The sequence below is a fragment of the Schistocerca gregaria genome, chromosome 1 (assembly GCF_023897955.1).
Source record: "Schistocerca gregaria isolate iqSchGreg1 chromosome 1, iqSchGreg1.2, whole genome shotgun sequence".
Taxonomy (NCBI): Eukaryota; Metazoa; Arthropoda; class Insecta; order Orthoptera; family Acrididae; genus Schistocerca; species Schistocerca gregaria.
Window position 1 is genome coordinate 970,707,136 of NC_064920.1, and position 24,345 is coordinate 970,731,480.

Here is a 24,345-nt window from a genome sequence, read left to right on the forward strand (position 1 = left end):
TTGTGCGTTTTCCGACTCACATTCGAAGAGAAATGGTGTAATTTTAACGTCTACATCTATATCTACCTGATTACTCTGGACTTCACAACTAAGTGTATAGCAGAGGGTTCATCGAACCACCTGTGAGCTATTTCTTTACCGTCCCACTCTCGAATAGCGCATGGCAAAAACGAACATTTGATTTTTTCCCGTGCGAGCTCTGATTTCACTTATTACATTTATGACGATCATTCCTTCCTATGGAGATGGGGCCCAACAAAATATTTTCCCACCCTGAGGACAAAGTTGGTGATCGAGATTTCATGACGAGATGAAAATCGCCTATTTTTTAATGAATGCCACCCCAATTAGAGTATCATAGTCAGTGGCACTCTCCCCATTTCGCGATAATACAAAACGAGCTGCCCTTCTATGAACTTTTTCGATGTCCTACGTCAATCTTACCTGGTGCATATCATACACCGTACAGCAGTACTCGAGATGAGGGTGGACAACCGTAGTGCAAGCAATCTTTTTAGTAGACCTGTTGCTTTCTTTAAGTGTTCTGCCAGTAAATCGCAGCCTTCGATTTGGTTTCGCCACAATATTATGTACGTGATCGTTCCAATTTACTTCCAGCTATCATTCGAAGAGAAATGGCATAATTTTAGTGCGATATTTACAGTGTGAGGTAGCTTGTTAGCACATGACCACTAGCAGCCAAATGCTTGCTACTCTACTGTATACGTGTAATAAATGACACTTGGTTAGCCGCTATCATTCCTGGTATTGCAGCTATAATGGCCAGCAGTGTAAGTCCTCCCGAAGGGAAAGAGTACAAAAAAAAATCGGCTATTGCAGGTACGGGCTGTGCACTCGGATGGCGCAGAAGTACAAGATGGGCTACTCGGTGCCGACGTCCAACAACTCGAACCCAGTGCCGCTGCTGCCGCGCTGCGCCGAGACGACGGTGACGCAGGCCACGTCGAGCGGCACCTCGTCGGCGCCCGCCACCGCCGCCGCCTACGTCTGACCGCCGCCCCCGGCGCCCGCCGCCGCCCCCTCCGCCTCCGTCGTCCGCGGCGCTGCCGTTGTCGCCAGCGTCCTCGGCAGCCGCGACAGGGCCGTCTGCTACGTCGTCGCCGCCCCCCGCCACCACGGCAGCGCCGCCCCCGTCACAGGCGCCGGCGCCGCCTTCACCCGCAGTTTCAAGGTCACGGCCGTCTGACGGGCGTCCCTGCCGCCGCGGCTTCACTCGCGTTCCTCACGCCAGGCCGGACTAACACTGGCGTTCTCGTGTTCCATATTCAAACGCCACGCTTACGAATCATGGCAATTTCGCTGAATAGTTGTGAACGAGAGTGTGTGTGTGTGTGTCGTTGCTTCGGTTTGTGTCACATCGCTAAATGAGTGTCCTTTTTTTGGACACACGCTTCTTCTCCCAGTTATTGTCTCTGCGCACGTAGTTTTACGCTAAAACATGACGAAAACCGTGCTTTCAATTGTGCAGCTATCCTATGCAGGAAACATTCCAGGTGTGCTTCCAAATCATTACGAAGAATCACTGCTGAAAATTTATATCTTCAGAATGAATTCGAAAACTGAAGTGACGCAAAAGTAACAGCGGCCGATGTTTAATGTAATGTGCCAAAAGAAATCTTCGTACTTGAATTATGTGGTGGCTAAATCATTAGTAAGGAGTATCATGATACATTTTCATCAGGCTTCTGTATAATATATTCTTAGGTCCCTAAGGAGTATTCGAGTAACACAGTACCTTCCTAAGTAAAATTGTCTTTCAGTTTGTTGTGACATTCACACTATTCGCCTAAGTTTCACTATCATATAGTGATAATACTTGTTCCGAGTCCAGAATCAAAACAAGCGATACAGAATTTTGTCATTTTGGAGAGGCAGAAGGAGAGATCTCTATTACTTGTTAAAAACATTCTAAAGCCAAGACCGCATAAATATTTCTTTATTTAAAAAGACCGGTTTCGACAGACTTTGGTGTCATCTTCAGATCTTAAAACATCTGTTTGTTATGAAATGTGTTCATTTTAAGTTAGACCTCACGCCAAGTTGTCACGTAGATAAAAAACAGCACGTTATAAAAAGTTTGTCATGGCTAAAATATCTAAAAACATAAAGAACATTGTTTTTAAATTTTTTGCTATGACAAACCATTTACAATGTGCTGTTTGTTATTCACATAAAAACTTAGCGTGAGGTCCAACTTAAAATCGACACGTTTCATAACAAAACGCTTTTTAAGGCCCGAAGATGACAGCAGAGTCTGTCGAAACCGGTTGTTTTGAATAAAGAAATATTTTTTTGCAATCTTGGCTTTAGAATATTTTTAAAAAGCGAGACATAAACATTTCGACCTCCGTTGATTCCACTGTCACCGTGTTGCTTCCATTCGGATAATGGAAGGCATAACCATTACGTTTTCTCACACTGTTTAAAAGGTAAGCTCAACTATTACTCTGTTTGAAATCATTTAAAAAATTTTAAACGCTCTAGGTCGTTTCTACATTTGAAATTCACTCTCTTACAAATCTCAATTAGTTCACTATTGCTTTCAACCATGGAGTGTGTGAGACATTATTCACCAACCAAAAGTTACATTATTACACTAAGTTATCATTATTTTTGTTGCTCTTGATTTTATTTTAAAGAAGGTGAAATCGCTGCGTTTGGCTAACTAGGTCATTAGCTGATAAGTAGAATGTAAACACAGTTTTGAGTTTTTCAGGAGTAGAAAAGTGATCAAGCTCCGTGTTTGTGAAAAGATTTCACTCTTGTCAGTCAACTATCATCAAATCAGCGTTATCGTATAGCTGTTTCTAAACATAAATGATGTAACATTTGTCCATCTGCAGTGATTTTTTTACTGTATACCGAAAAACAGTGGAGATTTTAGAGGGCTCCAGGAGAAAAATAACTGCAGACGGTCATGTCAAAAAAGCCAACCAACAAGGCAACAGAGTATCGCATTCATAGAGTACAAGGCCTGTCTACGCAGCAACTAGCACCATTTTCTCCACTGTCGATCGTCGCAATCAGTCGCGATCACCGGATAGCAAATAACATTGCTACCAAGTCATGTTTGCTGCTGAATGGGTGGCCTAGTGCCAGGCGCTGGCTAATATAATATTGACGCTCTATACCATCGTTTCTGGACACGGGTTCCTGTCCTCGATTTGGTCCACAAGACACACTCTACAACCCCTCGAAGTTTGTCACAACATTTCTGGGGCATCCCGTATAGCTTAATTCCGTAATAAAATATATGTAGTACCACAATGCCTTCATTACATTACTGTCAACGATTTCTTCATCTGTGGTTTTTTTTATTATCATCAAATTTTGATGCTGACTGAACAAGATTATAGTACTCTTCAAAGATCAGTTACATGTTAATATATATTAACTATTATGTTTTTCGAAAATACTTATTACATCTGTTGAAACATTCCATCCATCTTAATACAAAACCCGTGTTGAACACCAGAGACAAACAAGTACGCTGTCTCTTAGGAGGCACAGTTTAAAATTAATAGATAAACTGCAATGAAATATAATCATTTGACAAAAGATTAATTTCTGTACAGTTTCAGAAATACACATATTTATTTTTCTACATAATCATGATGTTGATTAAACAATTCAGAATTTCTGAAATTAGTGTCTTACAAAATTCTGTATAATATTCCTCCACCTTTAATTTTAGCCAGTTTAACTGACATTTTCAATTTCTCACTTTCATCAGAATGTGTAGAGAGAAGCCACCTTTAGACATTAGAAGACACCAGTGCGAGGTGCATAATTAAAAATCTTCCATACGAATTTTTTTTAAGATGGTTTCTGTTATCCACACAACCAGGTGCACACATGACATTCCAACTTAAAATTTCACCCACAACTCCCTACTGCGTTGCTTAGAAATCTCTGAAAATTCTCTTACTATAGCATTCACAAGATCAAGGAGATCGTGAGCCAAGGTCCGCCATAACTCTACTTACAGTGCAAATCTGGACGTTTTTCCCGAACCTCACATGGCTATTGTCTCTGTTCACACTTTGCTGAAAGGCCATATGTTCCTCACAACGGACTGTGAATTTCCACAGGTTTGTATCCTTTTGGTATTATAAATTTAACTGTTAATGGAATTTCACAACTAAATGTATTTATTGTTACCTCTCTCATATTAACAGATTGTGTTATGATATCAGGCAGAATAGAATTTATGACTGTCTCTCTATTTTGCCAACATACGAGTTTATACTGCCACTCATGTGTGAATGAGGCAGTATTCCTAGTCAGTTTTTCTATGTACTTGGCCCTTAACTTTAAACTGTGCCTCCTTACTTGTTAGAAGGTAACAGATTATGAACACGTGGAGACAAAGCACTGGGAAAACTTCAGAAAAAATAATTATAATAGAAAGCAGGTCTTCAACGAATAACTTCATTCACAAAGAAAAATAAGACGAAACTTAAAGGAACTCTCACCTGAATCTGTGAGAGAGCCACTACCATTGAATATTAAATGATCGAAATCAACTATACGCCGCTTTTAAAAATAAGACGTCCCGTGCCATAAAAAATATTAGTTACCTGTGTGGGATGTACATAGTTAGGCAGCAATATGAACAACTACGTACAGCTGCTATTTTCCCTGAGAGGGAAAATGTGAGTGTTTTATGTCTGGAGCTTCATTTTTCTGAACTGTAATTGTATCATCTAAACCCAATACATTCCCTATTTATTTTTGTATGTGTCCAACTACTTTAAATGGGCAAGTTTTTAAGCTTAGCTTAGCGTACAAATATAGTTAAATGTGCCGTTAAGTAGACCTAAAGTAGACAAAGAATGTTAGAAATATACAAAGTCTATGACGAATAATGTTAAGGGGTTCTGGGACTGAACTTAAATTGACCTTCGCCCATCAAGACACTGTTTTCTTTATATGCCAAAGGTCAAAATAAGAAGTATTCAACAGTACCTGCAATTGTAGTAATAAGTTAAACAGCTGAATCACTTTTGATTTAAGTGGACCTGTATTTCTAGAATGTACTTCCATATAGAGTGTTGTAATGTATGTGTAGAATAATTTGTGTACAAAATCACCAATAAAATCTTATAGGCCAAACTTGTACACTTGTGTTCCATGTCAAAACCATGAAATGTGTTAGTCATCTGATACTTGAGAATAACGAGGAGTAAATCTCCGCACGTCAATTCATTGATGTAACGCAGATATTTTTCTATATGTGTTTACGTATGGTAATTCCTAAGCAGCTTTTGAGAACTTGAAAATTTCTCCAACAATGGTACACCCTCTATAAACTACACACTTTTTTTAAGTTTACAGCAAGACACGAACTTTAGAGCAATTAAGATTTATTTCCTACGCAAAATAATTTCAAATAATACTGGCTGTGGAACACTTCAAAGATGGTTCACAAGTCAAAATGCACTTATTTTTAGATACAGTCCTCGTTTTGGTCCATATACTTCATCGAAAGCGTATTTAGTAAGTGGTTTCCATGTCTCAATTGTGTTATGTCTATTGTTGCTGACGTGATTACAAGTCTCTTGAGGTATTTGCCATTCAGGCAAAGATAATCTCATTTGACATAATGTGCACCGAGAATTGAATTTCTAGGATAATTGACTCGCAAGGTCTTACATATGCTTAGAAGTTTAATTAATAGAGTCATCTGGATGCCACATTGGCTGCTACCATCTAACTATAACATGAGAATATGTTGGGAAAACATGAAAAGATATTGGAAAATAGACGGAGAAATGTTAGAAAGTTCAGTCAATGAACATTTGGAAATAAACATAACAGAATGAGCAAATGTTGACAGTTTCACTTACTGAAGAATTGTAAATAAGCGTGAACAGCAAGAGAAAATCTCTCCAGTGAATGACCGACAGAGAATAAATAAATATCGATCGACTGTTAACAGAGCAAAGTTTTACCAATACGAACTTCCTGAGCAACTCGTTTTGCATGGGATTATAGGTTTCACTCAACAACGAGAACCGCCTTACAGGGAAAAAAAATCCGCATCAGGGGCGGGTCAACAACAGAAACATGTCGTTTATATTCTTCGCTCCATCGGCCATGTGCTTTGAACATTGGACCATTAGGATGGGAAACACAGCACGTTGTCAGTAGCGATGTGTCGATAAAGTAGCAGAGGCAAGTTATAGCAGTACTACCATCTTAAAACAGGAGTGGCCAGTAAGGCATCTTGTCTCCCCAACGTAACAAACAATGACTATGTGGCAAAGTGTTCTTCTGACCCTAGTCTTCTTCGTCCCACGGTTTACTCGAATTAATTCATCAGCTACCGAGCCAATAGGGTTTCATGTTAAAACTTATTGTGTTCTTACTTAGTGTCAAACCTGTTTTGGCAGCGATTGATTTATCCCAAAAATATGTTACCACCGGAAATGTTCATTGTTTAGCTGCTGCAAGCTTCATGCAATTTTAAAGTAACATCTTTGGTATGTCTGTCTTGCCCTGATACAGTCGTTGCCCAGAGAACGTCTTTTTCTCTGTCAAAGTACACGGACCACTGTTCAAGGAGGAACGATAAGACATTTGCTGACAAACAGATAATGGACCATTACCAGAAAGATCTCTTGCTGTCGTAGCAGCTTGCCTTCCTTTCGCACGACTGCCGTTGTGTCACAAGCAAACAGAATCACTAGCATATCAGATCACTTATTTCCTACACTCATCATCGTATAAGCAAGGGCTGGCCTAAGCTCTTAATCAGACTCAAACCATTTCCTAACCACCAATTTTTGAAGTAGTCAGCAGGAGTTAAATATGGCGAATAGTATTTGATATTGTGAATATTATTTACCATGGCAGCAATTGCGTGGAGCAGGAACGCAGTAGGCACTGGGCTCCGGCACAACAACTTTTTAATACGACAATTGCTTTAATTTTCCAGACGTCTCCACAAAGGAAATTTGGCACAGTCTTATGAAAGACATTGTTTTTGTTGTTGTTGTTGTGGTCTCTAGTCCAAAGACTGGTTTAATGCAGCTCTCTATGATACTCTATCCGGTGCAAGCCTCTTCATCTCCGAGTAACTACCACTGCAACCTGCATCCCTCTGAATCTCTTTACTTTATTCATCTCTTGGTCTCCCTCTACGATTTATACCTTCCACACTTCCCTCCAGTACTAAATTGGTAATTCCTTGATGTCTCAGAACATATCCTACCAACCGATCCCTTCTTCTAGTCGAGTTTGCCACAAATTTGTCTTCTCCCCAGTTCTATTCAGTACCTTAGTTACGTGATCTACCCATCCAATCTTCACCATTCTTCTCTAGCACCACATTTCGAAAGCTTCTATTCACTTCTTGTCTATACTGTTTATCGTCCATTTTCACTTCCATGCATGACTACACTCCATACAAATATTTTCAGAACTGACTTCCTGACACTTAAATCTATACTCGATGTTAACAAATTTCTCTTCTTCAGAAACGCTTTTCTTGCCATTACCAGTCTACATTTTATATCCTCCCTATTTCGACCATCATCAGTTATTTTGCTCCTCAAATATCAAAACGCATTTACTATGTTAAGTGTCTCATTTCCTAATCTAATTCCCTCAGCAGCACTTGATTTAATTCGACTACATTCCATTATCTTCCTTTCGCTTGTGTTAATGTTCATCTTATATCATCCTTTCAAGATATTGTTCATTTCGTGCAACTGCTCTTCCAAATCCTTTGCTGTTTCTGACAGAATTACAATGTCATCGGCAAACCTCAAAGTTTTTTATTTCTTCTCCCTGATATTTAATTCCTTCTCCAAGTTCTTCTTTTCTTTCTTTTACTGCATGCTCAATATACAGATTGAATAACATCGGTTACTGGGATACCACCCTGTCTCACTCAATTCTCAACCACTGCTTCTCTTTCGTGCCCTTCGTCTCTTACAACTGCTGTCTGGTTTCTGTAAAAATTGTGAATAGTCTTTCGCTCCCGGTACTTTACACTTGCCACCTTCATAATTTGAGAGTATTACGGTCAACATTGTCAAAATGTCTCTCTAAATCTGAAAATGCCATAAACGTAGGTTGATTTCCCTAACATATCTTGCCGGCTGTTGTGACTGAGGGGCTCTAGGTGCTTCAGTCCGGAACCGCGCTGCTGCTACGGTCGCAGATTAGAATCCTGACTCGGGCATGGATGTGTGTGGTCCCCTTAGGTTAGTTAGGTTTAAGTAGGTGACTGATGACCTCAGATGCTAAGTTCCATGGTGCTTAGAGCCATTTTGAACTTAACATATCTTCTATGGGAAGTTGTATGGTCAGTATTGCTTTACGTGTTCCTATATTTCTCCAAAATCCATACTGATCTTACCTTAGGTCAGCTACTACCAGTACTTCCATTATTCTGTAAAGAATTCGTGTTAGTATTGTGCAACCGTGACCTATTAAACTGATAGTTCGGTAATTTCACATACTTCAGCAACTGGTTTCCTTGGAATTGGGATTCTTCTTCTTTAAGTCTGAAAGTATTTCGCTTGTCCCATACATCTTTCTCACCAGATGAAAGACTTTTGTCATGGCCGGCTCTCCCAAGGCTATCAGTAGTTCTAATGGTATGTTATCTACAACCAGAGCCTTGTTTCGAATTACGTCTTTACGTGCTTTGTCAAATTCTTCACCCGGTATCATATCTCCCTTCTCGTCTTCCTCTTATGTCCTCTTCAATTTCGATAATATTACAGTCAAGTACATCTTCCATGTTTAGGCCCCCTGTATTCATTTCCACCTTTCTCCTTTCCCTTCTTTGCTTAGGACTGGTTTTCCATCTGAGGTCTTGATTTTCATACAGGTGGTTTCTTTTTCTCCAAAGGTCTCTTTAATTTTCCTGTAGGCAATATCTATCTTACCCCTAATGATATATGCTTCTACATCTTTACATTTGTCCTCTAGCGATTCCTGCTTAGTCATTTTGCACTTCTTGTCTATCTCATTTTTTAGATGTTTGTATTCCCTTTCTCCTGCTTCATTTATTAAATTTTTATATTTTCTCCTTTCGAAAGTTAAACTCAACATCTCTTGTGTTACCCAACGATTTCTATGAGCCCTCGTTTTTTAATTAATTGATTCTCTGCTCCTTTCACTATTTCATCTCTCTAAGCTACCCATTCTTCTTCTACTGTATTTCTTTCCCTGTTCTTGTCAATCCTTCCCTAATGCTCCCTCTGAAACCCTCTATAACTTATGGTTGTTTCAGTTTAACCAGGTCCCATCTTGTTAAACTCCTGCCTTTTGCGGATTCTTCAGTTTTAACCTGCAGTTCATAACCAATAAATTGTGGTCAGAGTCCACATCTGCTCCTGTAAATATCTTGAAAATTCAAAATCTAGTTCTGAACCTCTGTCTAACCATTATATAAACAACCAGAAAGCTTTTGTGTCTCCAGGTCTCTTCCATGTGAATATGGGCTGGGGGAGAGGATTAAAAGAGGAAGCCGCCTGCTAGAATTGTGCACAGAGCTTAATCTAATCATTCACTAACACTTAGTGATCCTTAAACTAAGTGTTAGTGAATGATTAGATTAAGCTCTGTGCACAATTCTACCAGGCGGCTTCCTCTTTCAATCCTCTCCCCCAGTCCATATTCACCTTCTACTTTACCTTCTCTCCTTTTCCTACTATCGAATTCCAGTCCCTCATAACAATTAAATCTTCGGCGCCTTTAACTATCTGAATAATTTCTTTTATCTCATCATATATTTCCTCAATCTCTTCCTCATCTGCGGAGTTAGTTCGCATTTAAACTTGTACTACTGTGGTGGGTGATGGCTTCCTGTCTGTCTTGGCTACAATAGTGAGTCCGCTATATTGTTCATAGTAGCTTATCTATTTTCCAATTTTTTGTACTCATTATTAAACCTACTCCTGCAATACCCCTATTTGATTTTGTATTTATAACCCTGTATTCACCTAACCAGAAGTCCTGTTCCTTCTGCCACCCAACTTCATTAATTCCCACTCTACCTAACTTTAGCCTTTCATTCTCCTTTTAAATTTTCTAACTTACCTCCCAATTAAGGGCCCTGACATTTCATGCTCCTATCTGTAGAACTCCAGTTTCGTTTCTCCTGATAACGACGTCCTCCTGAGTAGTCCCCGGCCGGAGATCCGAATGGGGGACTACTTTACCTCATGCATATTTTAGCCAAGACGACTCCATCATCATATAACCATACAGCAGAGCTGCTTTCCCCCAGGAAAAATTACGGCTGTAGTTTCCCCTTGCTCTCAGCCATTACAGTACCAGCGGGCCGTTTTGGTTGATGTTACAAGGCCAGACCAGTCAATCATCCAGACTGTTGGCCCTGCAACTACTAGAAAGGCTACTGCCTCTCTTCAGAAACCACAAGTTTGTCTGGCCTCTCAACAGATACCCCTCCATGGTGGTTGCAACTACGGTACGATTATTTGCATCAGTGAGGCATGGAAGCCTCCCCACCTAAGGCAGGTTCCATAGTTCATGGGGGTTTTAAAGACATATTCCAGTTAATTTAATAGAATTGAAATAATACACTCGAAATCAACCATCAACTGAAATCAAAGAAAAATTTATTTTGGAGATATTGTCCATTAAGTTTACAACCTGAACTAAGCAATTCCAGTTATCAAGGCTGTTTTAAAATCAAGACTGTTATAAAATCAATTAAAAGAATAAAGTAACCCACTTCAGTCACACCTTTAAATAACTGGTTACTAACAAGACTGATAGAGAGACAGACTCCAAAAGCAATAACAAATAATTATCACCTCCACTGTACCAGGGACAACCAATCAGCATACCAAATAAGCTCGGCTTGGGACAAGTGGTGAGCAATTCCAGTTATCAAGGCAGTTTTAAAATCAAGGCTGTTATAAAATCAATTAAAAGAATAAAGTAACCCACTTCAGTCACACCTTTAAATAACTGGTTACTAACAAGACTGATAGAGAGACAGACTCCAAAAACAATAACAAATAATTATCAGCTCCACTGTACCAGGGACAACCAATCAGCATACCAAATAAGCTCGGCTTGGGACAGGTGGTGAGTGGGCCTCACAAGTTACGTACAGCATATCACCAGTGGGCCACTTTACTGTAATACACAGAAAGGAAAGTTACACACACGTCATACACTTGAATGCTTAAGATATATAATCACCCAGGAGGCATTAAAACATGAAATGCGTGCTAAGCATAATCACTAGTCAAGCTGTGCTTGGCAGTGCACTGAATTTAATAATCCCAAGACATAAACATCATCAGTTTATTTAACAGGCATAAATATCATCATTTTATTTAACACCAATGCCTAGCTGCCTCATACTTTACGTTAATAGACTTCTGGTAACTAACCAAAATCAGACTTAAAACAGTGTTCAACAGAAATAGGGACGGTAAAAATCAAAACTAGTCTATGTAACCTTGATCAGACACACTGTTTAAAGCAGGTATTCATGTGCAGGATTTCCAAATATAATAAAAACACGTATTCAATTATGGAACAGCAAAGCACTTCTTTGCACGTAAACCAGGAACTCTGTTCCTGTAGTAAGGTCACAGTCTTCATTACTTTTAGATGTTTGTATCTGCATGAGCTAAAACTTGACTGTGGAGGCATAGCTACTCCTGGACGTATCTCCAAGAACGGGAATAGCACACAGTGATTGGCAGTGACCAAGTCTCTAGAGCTCCTGTACAAAGTGGCTCTGCCGGTCTCATAACACTTGTACTAAAATAGAATGTGACTTACATCACAAATTGTAACGTCATCACATAGAGAGAAGGTATCCCCAATATTCTAATACAGCGTAAGTGAGCGGAAAAGGACCAATGATTGAGACGCATCCGCGCGGTAGATGATATTATTTTCCTTAAATGTTTGCAGTTTGGCTGTATACCTGCGTCACTTTTGCTCCCTATTTTTTTGACTATCAGTCCACTCCTCCTGTCACGAAAGAGCAGCTTGTATTGGATTTCCAAAAGGTACTGTGTCTATGGGAGTGTGATGTTCATAGATTGTCCACTGCTAATCGTATCTCATGCTTGTAGGTCTGCTTTGTCATTATACTCAATGCCAGAATGTGATTTCATTCAAACCATTTCGATAATGTGAGCAGTCTTTTTTGCTTCGTAGTAGTTATCTACTATACCATGGGTATATTTACAAGTTCGTTTGTTCCACTTCCGGTAGCTAACAGATTTTAGTACACTTCGTGAGTCGGTGATTATTATCGGTTTGGAGAGTTGTAGGCAGCTTAAGTATTGTGCGGAGCAAGACTCCCCTCCTCTCTCTCTCTCTCTCTCTCTCTCTCTCTCTCTCTCTCTCTCTCTCTCTCTCCCCTCACTTTTCCTCTTCGCGAGCTTCATCCGACCGCGGCGAAGACCCTGGCATCGCGGTGCAGCAACGCCGCCTTTGATTGCTCTCACCAGGAATCGATAGGAGTTGCCGCACGACTCAGGATTTTCGTTCCAAAACTCGTACTTTAAATCCAATTGCTAAAACACCCTAGCAGCCAAGAGTATAGACATGATAATGTATGATTCTTTTCTTCAGCAGTTCAGGCCGACTCTCATCTAGTTTTTCATACAAATGGTCCAGAAAATGTATGTAACATTCGATAGTTTGTAACGATCATGTTATATTCCGGAGGTAACGGTGATTTTTCTGAAATTTATGTCGTAGAGAAAAGATTGCAGTGTGAGGAAAAAGAGGCCAATCTTTGTTGTGATGACTGTAGAACTCCTAGGTGCGACAGAATTTTGGGTAAGTCTGCTGATTGGTCAAAGTGGAAAGGAGGGCAATAGTAATTTTAACAGGAGGATGGACGATTAGAGTTTCACGTTCCGTCGGCCCCGAGGTCAATAGAGAGGAGCACTGCCTCGGAGTAGGAAAGGATGGGCAACGAAATCGGATGTGCTCTTGTCAAAGAAACCATCCTCTCATTTTCCTGAACCGACTTAGGGAAATCACGGAAAACCTAAATCAGGATGGACAGACAAGGATTTGAAACAACATCGTCCAGAAGGCGAGTCCATTGTACAAACTTCTGAAATTTTAAAAGAAAAAATTACAGAAAAAAAGGGGCCTAGTAGAGAATAAACGAAAAGCAACTCAGGCTAAATACATGACTGTAAAACCAGTTCCCAAAGACACGGTACTAAATCTGTGGAAAAGAAAAATGCCAAAGTAGCCAGGGCCTCTGAAAAGAACAGCTAAGAGCCGAAAGCCCGTCACACCTCGAGTGCATGAAAGAGCAGAAATTAGCTTAAATGCGCCGATTAATGATGTGGGGAGAAAAACAAGAGCAATACTTATTGTAAATGTGCACCACAAACATTACTAACACTGGGGACAAACGAAAACAGTGAACTGTCGGTCAGCTACGGAAAGTCGGTTATATGCACGCGAACGAGGAGAGGCCAATGTGTATACAGTGGCTGTCGTAGCCAAAACCGGTTTTGGTTTATTCCGACGACAACCAGTTTCAAATCACTTGAGCAGGTTACATAGCAAACATTTACACAAAGACGTTCGTTGAGAACCAGGTGCTGCTCGCTTCGTCACACTGTTCGACACATACGGGTTCTATATGGCTGATGAACTGTATACAACCCCCAATATAATTGGTTCCAAGACTCTGAAACTATACTTTACTTGCAGCATGACTTAATGCCGGAAAGTCCAAGAATATCTGTATGCTTTTCTGTCCCAGAGACACTTCAAAATGCCTTCCTAGAGCACAAATGGAGAGGAAAGGTATGGATTCTGAATGAGCCTGTCTGCTGGTGCCACCGACAAAGCAAAGACGCAGCCCACTAGATCTTCGAACAGTGAATAAACCACAAAAGACATCTCTACGTCCAGTTATTCAAGACATGGTGCTTCAGAGGTTAAAGATTAAATAGAAAATGTCAAGTAAATCTCACAAGTGTAGATAATTCGACAAGCTACACTGCAACTCCAAAGAAACTGGTGTAGGCATACCTATTCAACACAGAGGTATGTAAACAGGCTAAATACCGCGCTGCTGTCAGCAACTCCTTTGTAAGACAAGTGTCTGGCGCGTTGTTAGATCGGTTACTGCTGCTACAATGGTAGGTTATCAAGATTTAAGTGAGTTTGAACGTAATGTTACAGTCGGCCCACGAGCTATGGGACACAGCATCTCCGAGGTAGTGATGAAGTAGAAACTTTCTCGAACGGCCACTCACGAGCGTACCATGAATATCAGGAATCCGGTAAAATTTCAAATCTCCAGCGTCTCTGCGACCGGAAAAAGATCCTGCAGGAACGGGACCAATGACGACTGAAGAGAATCGTTCAACGTGACAGAAGTGCAGCCCTTCCGCAAAATGCTACAGATTTCAATGCTGATCCAACAACAAATGTCAGCGACGAACCATTCAACGAAACATCATCGATATTAGCTTTTGGAGCCGAAGGCCCATTCGTGTACTCTCGATGACAGCACGACACAAAGCTTTACGCCTCGCCTGGGCCCGTCAACACCGACATTGGATTGTTGATGACTGGAAACATGTTTCCTGGTCGGACAAGTCTCGTTTCAAATTGTATCGAGCGGATGGACATGTATGTTTATGGAGACAACCTCATTAATCCATTGACCTTGCATGTCAGTAGGTGAAGCTTCAAGCTAGTGGAGGCTTTGTAATGGTGTGGCGCGAGTGCAGTTGGAGTGATATGGGACTCTTGATACATCTAGATACGACTCTGACAGGTGACAGTAACGTAAGCATCCTGTCTGATCACCTGCATCAATTCATGTTCATTGTGCATTTCGACGGACTTGGGCAATTCCAGCAGGACAATGCGACACCCCCCACGTTTAGAATTGCTACAGAGAGACTCCAGGAACACTCCTCTGAGTGTAAGCGCTACCGCTGGCCACTAAAATCCCCAAGCGTGAGCATTGTTGAGCATATCTGGTATGCCTTGCAACGTGCTGTTCGGGAAAGATCTCCACCCTCTCGTACTCTTACAGATTTATGGATAGCTCTGCAGGATTCATAGTGTCAATTCCCTATAACACTACTACAGACATTAGTCGAGCCTATTCCATGTCGTGTTGCTGCACTTCTGCGTCGGATTCACTCGAAATTTCATGATTTTTTCCCTATTTTTTGGGGAAAATTACCCACAATCCCCATAAAGAGTCTGTTATAAAAGTAACCAAGAAATTACCATTTTTGAGTATTTTCAAGATTTTTTACAGTTTTTATTAATTTTACTTTTTATTTCGTTGCCCTAAGATTTTCCTAAGAAAATAAGGGAAACTAATCCATTTTATAAGAGAAGGGTTTATATATAATTTTTTAATACTCTTCTCTCTTTAGAAAACAGCTGGGACAACTGTCACGACTTTTCGAAGAAATTACTAGCACCCAACTCACCTGAGAAAAAATAATTTGATAGACTAAAAATTACAGATCGTATTTCCCTTCTTGAAATTCTTATGAAATTTACAGTATGAATTCCAGCCCATGAAATTCATTAATATTGTTTTTAAATTTCTTCATCCCATTGCATCTCAATTTAATCTTCCTACCTGCAAAAAATTGAAAATCCCAATCAGTTACTAATTTAAAATATCTATCTGGCAAAATAATGTTAAGCTAGTAATTGTTCTAGTAATTGAGCACCACACAGACTTTTTCTCCACATCCAGTAATCATATGTTCACAGCCAGTAATGTAATACAAAACATTTACTTGTGGCTCAATAATTTCTTAAACGAATTGGAACTGCTTGTATTATTGAGCTTCTTCAGTAGTGCTTCCGTTTATATATAAAAGAATTAATGATGAAATTTAAGTTTATGTTAAGTGTGGCATGCCACACACTGAAAATATTTTTTATATTACATTGTATTTTTAATAATGGACTTAGAAAACAGTAACGAAAAAATTGTTAGGGTTTATACTGTTACAGAGACAGCAGCAAAGATATCTGATAATTATGAATTATATTCCTTATTCTTCAAAGAAGAAGGTTTTGAATATTGTAGCTGTTTGTGTCATACGAGAGTAAAAGATATGTGCCTGAACTAAGCATACGCACATGCAACTGACTGCAAGAAAGCAGCACGATCACTGGCGCTCTCTTTATTCCTTGAACTAAGAAAGCTTTGGTTCGAAGTAAGTATTGTGAAAAGAGAGAGTCTAGCTGCTGATCTTAATGCGTATGGACGAATGTATTATGGCTTAAGACAGAAGGCATTGTCGTGAGGCCACCATCTTTAATTTAAAGGTATTTTCTGATTTTGTGCCAGAATAATAAGCCAAAAAACCAATTTATCGGCGGCACAAACAAGGCGTGTATTGTGTAATTCTCCGTCTTATGATTTCACATTTTCAAATCTTTGTGTATACCTACGAGACTATTCTTTGGACTGTGGAAGCCTGAACCTGTAAACTCTATATGGTCATTAATTTAAAGACTTTTAAACAAATCCTCTTTGACAGACAGGCCTCCATAGATAGGAGAATTGGCCCATAGTTAACCTAGACTAAGATTCCTACAGATTCAGCATGCAGTTCGACGACTGGCAGATACATCGAGTACAGCTTACAGTCAGCATGCAGCAGCAGATCTTTAGTCTGCCATGCACAATCCCCTGAACATAAATGTCGTCTAGTGAGATCTGTTTGTTTATTTATTCACTTCAAAGACCTAAAGTCTTTTCTTAGTGAGACTGAATACTAATGAACTAATTCCTTAAATCAGTAATAATAATAATTAAATCAAATCAGTAATTAAATGAATCATAATAATAATAATAATAAAAGCAATTCATCGTTTTTACTTTTTGTATCTGAAGTGAAATCTTCAACACAGATCTCCATACAATAACTGGGTTCAGGGTGAAATAATGACTCCTCTCACAAATCATTACACCTCAGTAAAATTATAACAATTTACATTTCAAGTGAGAAGGATTTACAATATGAACAATATAGTGATTAGGAAAACGATGAAAAATAATTATTTGGTTAATGCCAAATAATGTCTATATTACAACATATATATTTTATTTACCAAACACATCTTTTATTACCTAGAGGACTCAGTGTTTTCTTGTTTACCTCAGTTTAATAAATTTCATGTTTAAAGCTCCATATTAAATGCACAGTTCTATATGGTTGGATAAAGAAGGTTATTTCTAAGCTTATTTTATTTTTAACAAAATGTTTCTTCACTCCTTTGAATTTTTGTCTCCTCCCTGCCACCAACTTAATAATCATATATGTTTGCTCTCAAACCATAAAATTCTTCCATTATTTTTGATTACATTCATCCTTAATTTTGCCTAAAATTTTCTTGTTTGCTTGTGAAATGCCATATATATAATCTGTTGGTCAATAGCTTGTATCAAAGAGGTTAATCATTCATTTCATGTCCTCATAGAAATTTTCAGTTTTTATATCATATATGAAGGAATTACAATTCATATAACATGGATCTATATTTCATCGATATTTTGGATTCATAATATTACAATGAAAATCATATGCTTTTGTTTCTGAAATATTCCAATGTAAATTGGTCTATTAAACTTAAGAGTAATTTCAGTTTTATTCATGTGAATTGCAGTAAGATTTTCATTAACTATTTAAGATAGGCTTTGCCACAATTCTATTGCATTTGTCTTCTTTTTTCAGATTATATCCAATCTCTTACTAATATTTTTGTAATTTTTCCAAATACTGAATTATTCATCAGTTTGTAGAAATCTTTTTCCAAATTATTCTTCACACTCAGTCTCATTTCTGTATTCAACCAATATATTTTTTCAACCAACCAGAGTGTTTAAATTTTAAAACTCAATGCATTCTTGTTATCTTCATCCCTAGGCACATATATTGTTTACGTTTTTTATAGTGAACCATTTTATTACACTTGTCAACTGGAGTAGTTTCAGTTTGTAGAATATTATCAATCATGACTCAAATTGCAAATTTTTTTAAGTTTTAGGTCAGTATCATGACCAACATTTCTACATCTTGTAACTGTGTCTGCATCTTTATTTACAGGAAATAAAGCAGATTTTATCATTATTTTTCTCACTAATGCAGGCTTTCTTTTTTTATTGTTTCTGGAAAGTCAATAAAAGAATAGCCTCTTAACATAATATATCTATTTGTTCTTAATTGCAAGCCAATAATTCTGCTTAATCTCAACCTGATCCTTATGCTTTAAAATTAGACATATCTGATAAAAGTTTTCATTCTCCATTCTTATATTTTCTAATCAAATCTATTTCATTCATGATTGTATAATTTTGTATCTGAAACCTAAATTCAATAATTCTTTGATCTAATTTGCATTTGGTACTTGCAAAATAAGATAAAATCAAACTTCAGTGTATGATTAATTTTTAGAACGTTTTTACTATTTTCATAGTTATGGGCTTTGATGCAGTCAAGAAAAAATTGGTCTCAAATAATTGTATATTATTTTCGAAATTTATAGTCTCTGGTCTGTCTGAAAATGCTTTATTAACTAGGTACTAATAACTGCTCTTGTGCTTCTTGATTCCACCAATACATTAGTAGAAAAAGTAATATTTCTGTCAGTATTTCAGTATATATTTTTTTTTAATTTCATCATCAGCTCAGATTTTAGAATAAGGTAATTATTTTGAAGGACTTACACAGTTGTTTTCCTTACGTCTAATAATAAATGTAATTATATCAGATTTTCCTAATTTCCTAAATTCAGCCAAATTATTCCTTCTAGAATAATCACAAACTTGAGCAATCATGAACTGTCAAAATTTGGTCACCATTTAAAACAAAAAAATTATACATTAAAATAAAACTAATTGGGCCCATCCTGGACACTACTGGCAACTGAAACAGACTGCAAGTCGAAACCTGCTTGTGCAGGGGCAGCCTTTGGGGTGACCTATGATTTATTACTTTTTATAAATTGTAGATGACATTTCTTATATTAAGTCATGAGTTTGTCTTTAAAGACAGATTCTTCCAAAAACTATTTAAATTTATACTATCTTGACAAGCAAGACATCTTTTTGCTGTATTACCATTGTGCCCAGTTTGTTGTTATTCATTAGTATCATTGATAGTAATATTTTAGAATGTTCATCACTTGGAATTCGTTTTAAGTGTTCTTTGTAACACTATCTAAAAACTATTATACAGCTTAAGTTAAAATCTTCTGGTTTGTTAGCTACATCATATTTTCTCTAAAATAATCAGCGTTTTGACCCCTCTGCTGGTATCTTTTTCAGGATGTTTCGGTGTCAACTATTGCTAAAACCTTTTTAACTTTTGTGACAATGCCCATGAAAGCCTTCAGCCTTACATATTATACAGCTGCTTGTAGTATTCATTTTTACATTGCCTATGTATGGTTCTACAACCATCTTTTGTGTATTTCTATGAAGTAAAACTATGAATTGACTTCTCCACTTCACAAGTTTTACACTTCTTGCTTCTGATATAGTTTGAAGGTTGCTCCATTCATATGGAAAAAAATTTGCATAGTAATAAAATGTTCTATTTTTTGCGATATATTCTGTAATACAGTTATTACAACTGAAATTCATTCAGATTGTTCACTGTATGTCATGCCAAATTGTGATAAATCATGTGTACCAGGTCTAACTACCTTTTTGTGAATTCATTATAGTCACAGGTTGTGTCTTCCTTTAAAAAAATTCAACAATCTATTAATGTAGCGAAACACAGAATTTATTCCTGCATGAAATACCGAAAACGTGCTATTAATATCTTCACATATTTTATATTTCAAATGACATTCACCTGTTGTATGAATGAGTGGAGGCTATTCTTCCAGACATGCACAAAAAATGGACACCACATGGAAACTGCACCTGTCTTATATTATATGTAAATTGAAGGTGGAGGGGGGAAGGAAGAAAGGGAAGGAATTACTGTCAGCTGCATCAGAATATTACTCAGAATCAATGGGGATGACTGAAAATGTGTGCCAGACCAAGATTCGAACCAGGGATCCTCTGCTTACTGGGCAGGTGCACTAACTTTCTTGCAATTCAGGACACAGTTCTGTCGCAACTGCAAGGACTATCTCAGCATGCCTCATACCTGATCACCACCTAGGTGTAGTCACTGTCCTCCATTCTCGCTAGTCTGCGAATCCTGCAGGAGGTCAGCCATACTTGTGCATTGGCTCTGAAGAATGTGGCTCCTCTGCCCATCTAGTGAATCAGTTATTTGAATGTTTGGTGTCTGCCTAGTAAGCATGAGATACCGGACTTGAATCCCATTCCAGCACACCTTTTCACTTTTAGTCGCCGATTCTGCATAATGCTCAGGGGCATCTGACATCAGTAATCCCTTCCCTTCCTATTCGTTACTGCCCTCTCACCTTCAATTTACATGTAAAGTATCGCAGCTGCAGATTCGGTGTGTCGTCTATTCTTTTGAACATGTCTGATACAAAAAGACCCACACATTTATATAATTAATCACCTAGATGGTCAATTGGTCAACCTTCTTCTGTGGAGATGCACAAGTACATCCAACCACCTGAGGGAATCTCAGGGTAGCGAGCATGGAGGAAATGTACAGGGACTGTGGACACATGGCGCACAGTGGGAAGATGTGTCAGCCGTGAGGAATTTTGAGAGAGTCCAGGCAGTTGTGATAACACTGTGTCCTGGATGGCGCAGTATTAAATGCACCTGCCCATTAAGAAGGAGATCCTGAGTTCAAATCCTGGTCGAGCACACATTTCCACTTGTCATCATTGAGTCCATGTAATGTTCCAATGCAGCTGACATCAGTAATCCCTTTCCTTTCCTTTCTCCTCCTTCCACCCTCAATCTACATATGCATTCATCTAGTTGTGTGTAGAAAAATTACTAAAGAATAAATTTGTTCCACCTGAATATGTCTTGACTGTACCATTTAATTCTGTATGCTGATATCATCCTGTACAAAATAGTGGATTCAGATATGCAGGGATTAATTGCAATGTTTGTAAGTTTACCAATATATCAAGTTGTTAACAAATAACACAACTTCATCACTAGGTTTTTGATACACTCCATCTATTTTTTGTAAATCTTGTGGTACAAATGTTAACCAATCAGTTATTAACTCTGATTTGTCACCCATTCACACCCAATTTTGATAAAAATATATAAAATGCTTTTTGATATTAATAACTGGTCAACTTCTTAAAGTGACATAATGATTCACCTGATTCATATAGTAACAACTGGTATGCTCTTTGGTATAGATGGCTGCGTTATTGGCACTTATATTTTTTTACCACACAAACTCTAAATGTTACCAACATAATCTTGAGATATTTCTAAATTTGATCTGTTTTACACTGGATAAATGATTGATCCATGAACATGTGAATGTTCTAGGCCTAATGCAAGACCAGTTTCATGCATTGAAACTTCATATAGTTTTTGGTGTGTAACAGTCAGCTTCAAAGTACCACATCTCATCTTCATCTATATATATCTCTACTGGATCATTGTTCATATTGGCAAAAATGCATGACCTAACACTTTACTCTTTCCATCCAGATATTTTGGACATAGGTAATAATAACTTTCGTATCCATGTACTCTTTTTTTATTTATTATTAGAATACCAGAATTATTACTATCATGATGAAATCCATCATCAATATAACTTTGCCATAAATGAAATGCTGCCTTTGCTGTTTGTATTATTTTTCTGTTGGTCTATTGTAGTACCATTTCATATTTCTTTATTTCATTTATGCAGCGATACTGAATGTGTCTTTTACACCACAACTACGTTTCTTCACAAAATTTGAAATTGCTTTACTTAACTCGCCATGTATCACAAGACCGTGTGTTAAGTGAAATAACATTAATGATTCCTGTAATGCAGCATCACTCACTTGAGCATTTTCATTACTCAGAATAGTTAAGTAATCAAAATCATTTATATAGCACCGCTTTACTCATTTAGTCTGTCTGCAGACCTAAGTCTGCTTCATCTGGCACTGCAACTACTCTTCTCACAACCACCAATAGTGTAAATATCTTTCTTTACATACGATTAAAATATCATAATATGCCTGTATTGTGTTAGCAAATCTATTAAAAGTAGAGAGTGTCTCTGAGAGTTCTTTTGAAAGGAAGTCAAAAATCATCAAATTTTATCAATGAATCTAGCTTATATTGATTAAATTTGAAGTTTAAAAAGAAGAAGCCAAAGAATTCAAGACAACAAAACCGTTTAAGGCACTCCAGTTTCAAAAGTCTAATATACCATATAAGGGTGCAACATGTAACACAAAAAAATTGTCTATTAAATGGGATCGATTGTAGATCTTATCAAGAACAAGCAAACGTACAATAGTAAGTAGAGGTACATGATTACTGATAAAAATAAAAGACTATACTTCAAAACTAAAGATGTTACTGTAATATTAGAAAATAAAAATAGATAAAACTTTATAACATATTCATGAAGACAACAAAACAATTTTAGAAAATTTGTGCCCTTACAATTTGAAGAGTATCATTCACAGATAAAAAATTATAACAAAATGGTTTTCTGTGAATTGAAGTCAGTCATAGATCTATTTAACAACAAGCTTACATACAAGATCAGGAAATAAAGAGAATGAGACATAGTTCAAAGCTAAGGATTTATAGAGATATTGGAATAAAAAGGTGCACATAAAGCTTTTAAACATGTTGATGAAGATATCCAAACAATTTTAAAAAATGTAAGACTGGCAGCTTTAGACAGCCTATCTTGTAACAAAAAACTGACCATATTTATTAATGAACCTGGCTTGTATTTATTAGTTTTTAGATCCACAAAAGGGAAAAGCTAAATTATTTAAAAATGTGATAGTAGTGAAGTTTTGCCTTCAATTTGTGAACATGGAGAATATTATGTGAAGGTCCAGTAGATCATATGAAAATAAAGGAACGAAGTTCAAGTAAATCATTCAAGTAAATCGGATGGAAGGTAGCTATAGAATTGTTAATGCAAAGATTTAATACAATCGATGAATTGTTATACTACAAACAACTAATCAAGATTTAAGACCAGCTTTCATTGTTTTAAAGTTATTTGATGAAGACTATGAATATAATTATTATGTTATTAAGACACAGAGAAGAAGCCTACAAAACAACTGAGTAATACTAGAGGTTAACATTCAAATTGTTAGAATATGTTAAGACTTGGTTACAATTCCTGTTCAGCAAACTTGTACCATAGAATGAGAAACACTTTATGTATTGCTTCCTATCGCAATTATTTCAGTATTTTGGATGATTGCACAAAGTAAGGATTGATTAATGGCATAATTAATTTTCATCAGACTGAGTTAGAATAAAAATTAGATTCCAAAGAACAATATCCTTACCCTGCCAATATGCAGCAGATGCAGGAGGATGCAGTTTGGAGTCACTGCACATTAATTATATTATTTCAATAACAGTTCTATATGTTGGACAAGATTAATGATCCACTAGCCATGTATCAATATGTTCTTTATTAAATGTATCATTACATTTTGTTTTCACAATTTGATCATCTTGATCGAATACATATACAGATCAGTAGCTGCCTTCAGGCTGCACAGTTCTTTCATTAATGTCATTATTCTCTGTATGAAAGATATTGATAGATTTTGATATTTAAAATGTTATCCAAATTAACTTTATCTTTAAATTCTATTACAAAATCTTCAGAAAATACTTGATCGCTTGAAATATCCTCCTAATTTAATGTGTCTTGAAATTCTCTCATAAAATCTTCTGATAATCGATGTTCACTTGATACATCATCCCAATTTAACTTGTCTTAAAATTCTATAATAAAATCTTCAGACAATATTTGTTTAAATAATGTACCTCACAAACCACACCCGGAAGAAAACTAACCTTCCAGCTGGTCCAAAGCCTCAATAAATGGGAGGGTTAATCATTTTGCTAGCCATCAAATATTGTAAAAAATCATGAGTTCCTATACATTCCCACCCAGTCACAGATTGGAATGGTTGTAATGGGAAACAACCCAAGCTTATCAATAAAAGACTATGAATAGGTACATTGCAGGACAGACAAAGATACTTGATGAAGAAATAACAGAGTACAAGATGGATATTACAGCCTTGCAGGAGATAAGATGGCCTAGACAAGTTATGCACAGTGCAAAAAACTACACAATCATATAGAGCAGAAACAAGCATCGTCACCATATAATTGGTTCAGGATTTGTGGTTCATAATAAAATAATGGGCAATGTGATG

General features: G+C 37.4%; 1 protein-coding gene and 1 long non-coding RNA gene across 5 annotated transcripts in view; one reads left to right on the top strand and one right to left on the bottom strand.

Annotated features, from left to right (window-relative positions):
• Positions 1–6,053, top strand: part of LOC126276649 (probable glycoprotein hormone G-protein coupled receptor) — a 1,482,411-nt gene extending 1,476,358 nt beyond the window's left edge. For all 4 annotated transcript variants that reach the window (XM_049977295.1, XM_049977293.1, XM_049977296.1 and 1 more), the window contains one exon: positions 841–6,053. In XM_049977295.1, the coding sequence (XP_049833252.1) occupies positions 841–1,012 (172 nt within the window). In that variant the 3' untranslated portion in view covers positions 1,013–6,053. The remainder of the gene's footprint in view (positions 1–840) is intronic.
• LOC126276711 (uncharacterized) overlaps positions 1–24,345 on the bottom strand; it is a 172,761-nt gene that overhangs the window by 6,733 nt on the left and 141,683 nt on the right. The gene's annotated exons all lie outside the window — the stretch shown is intronic.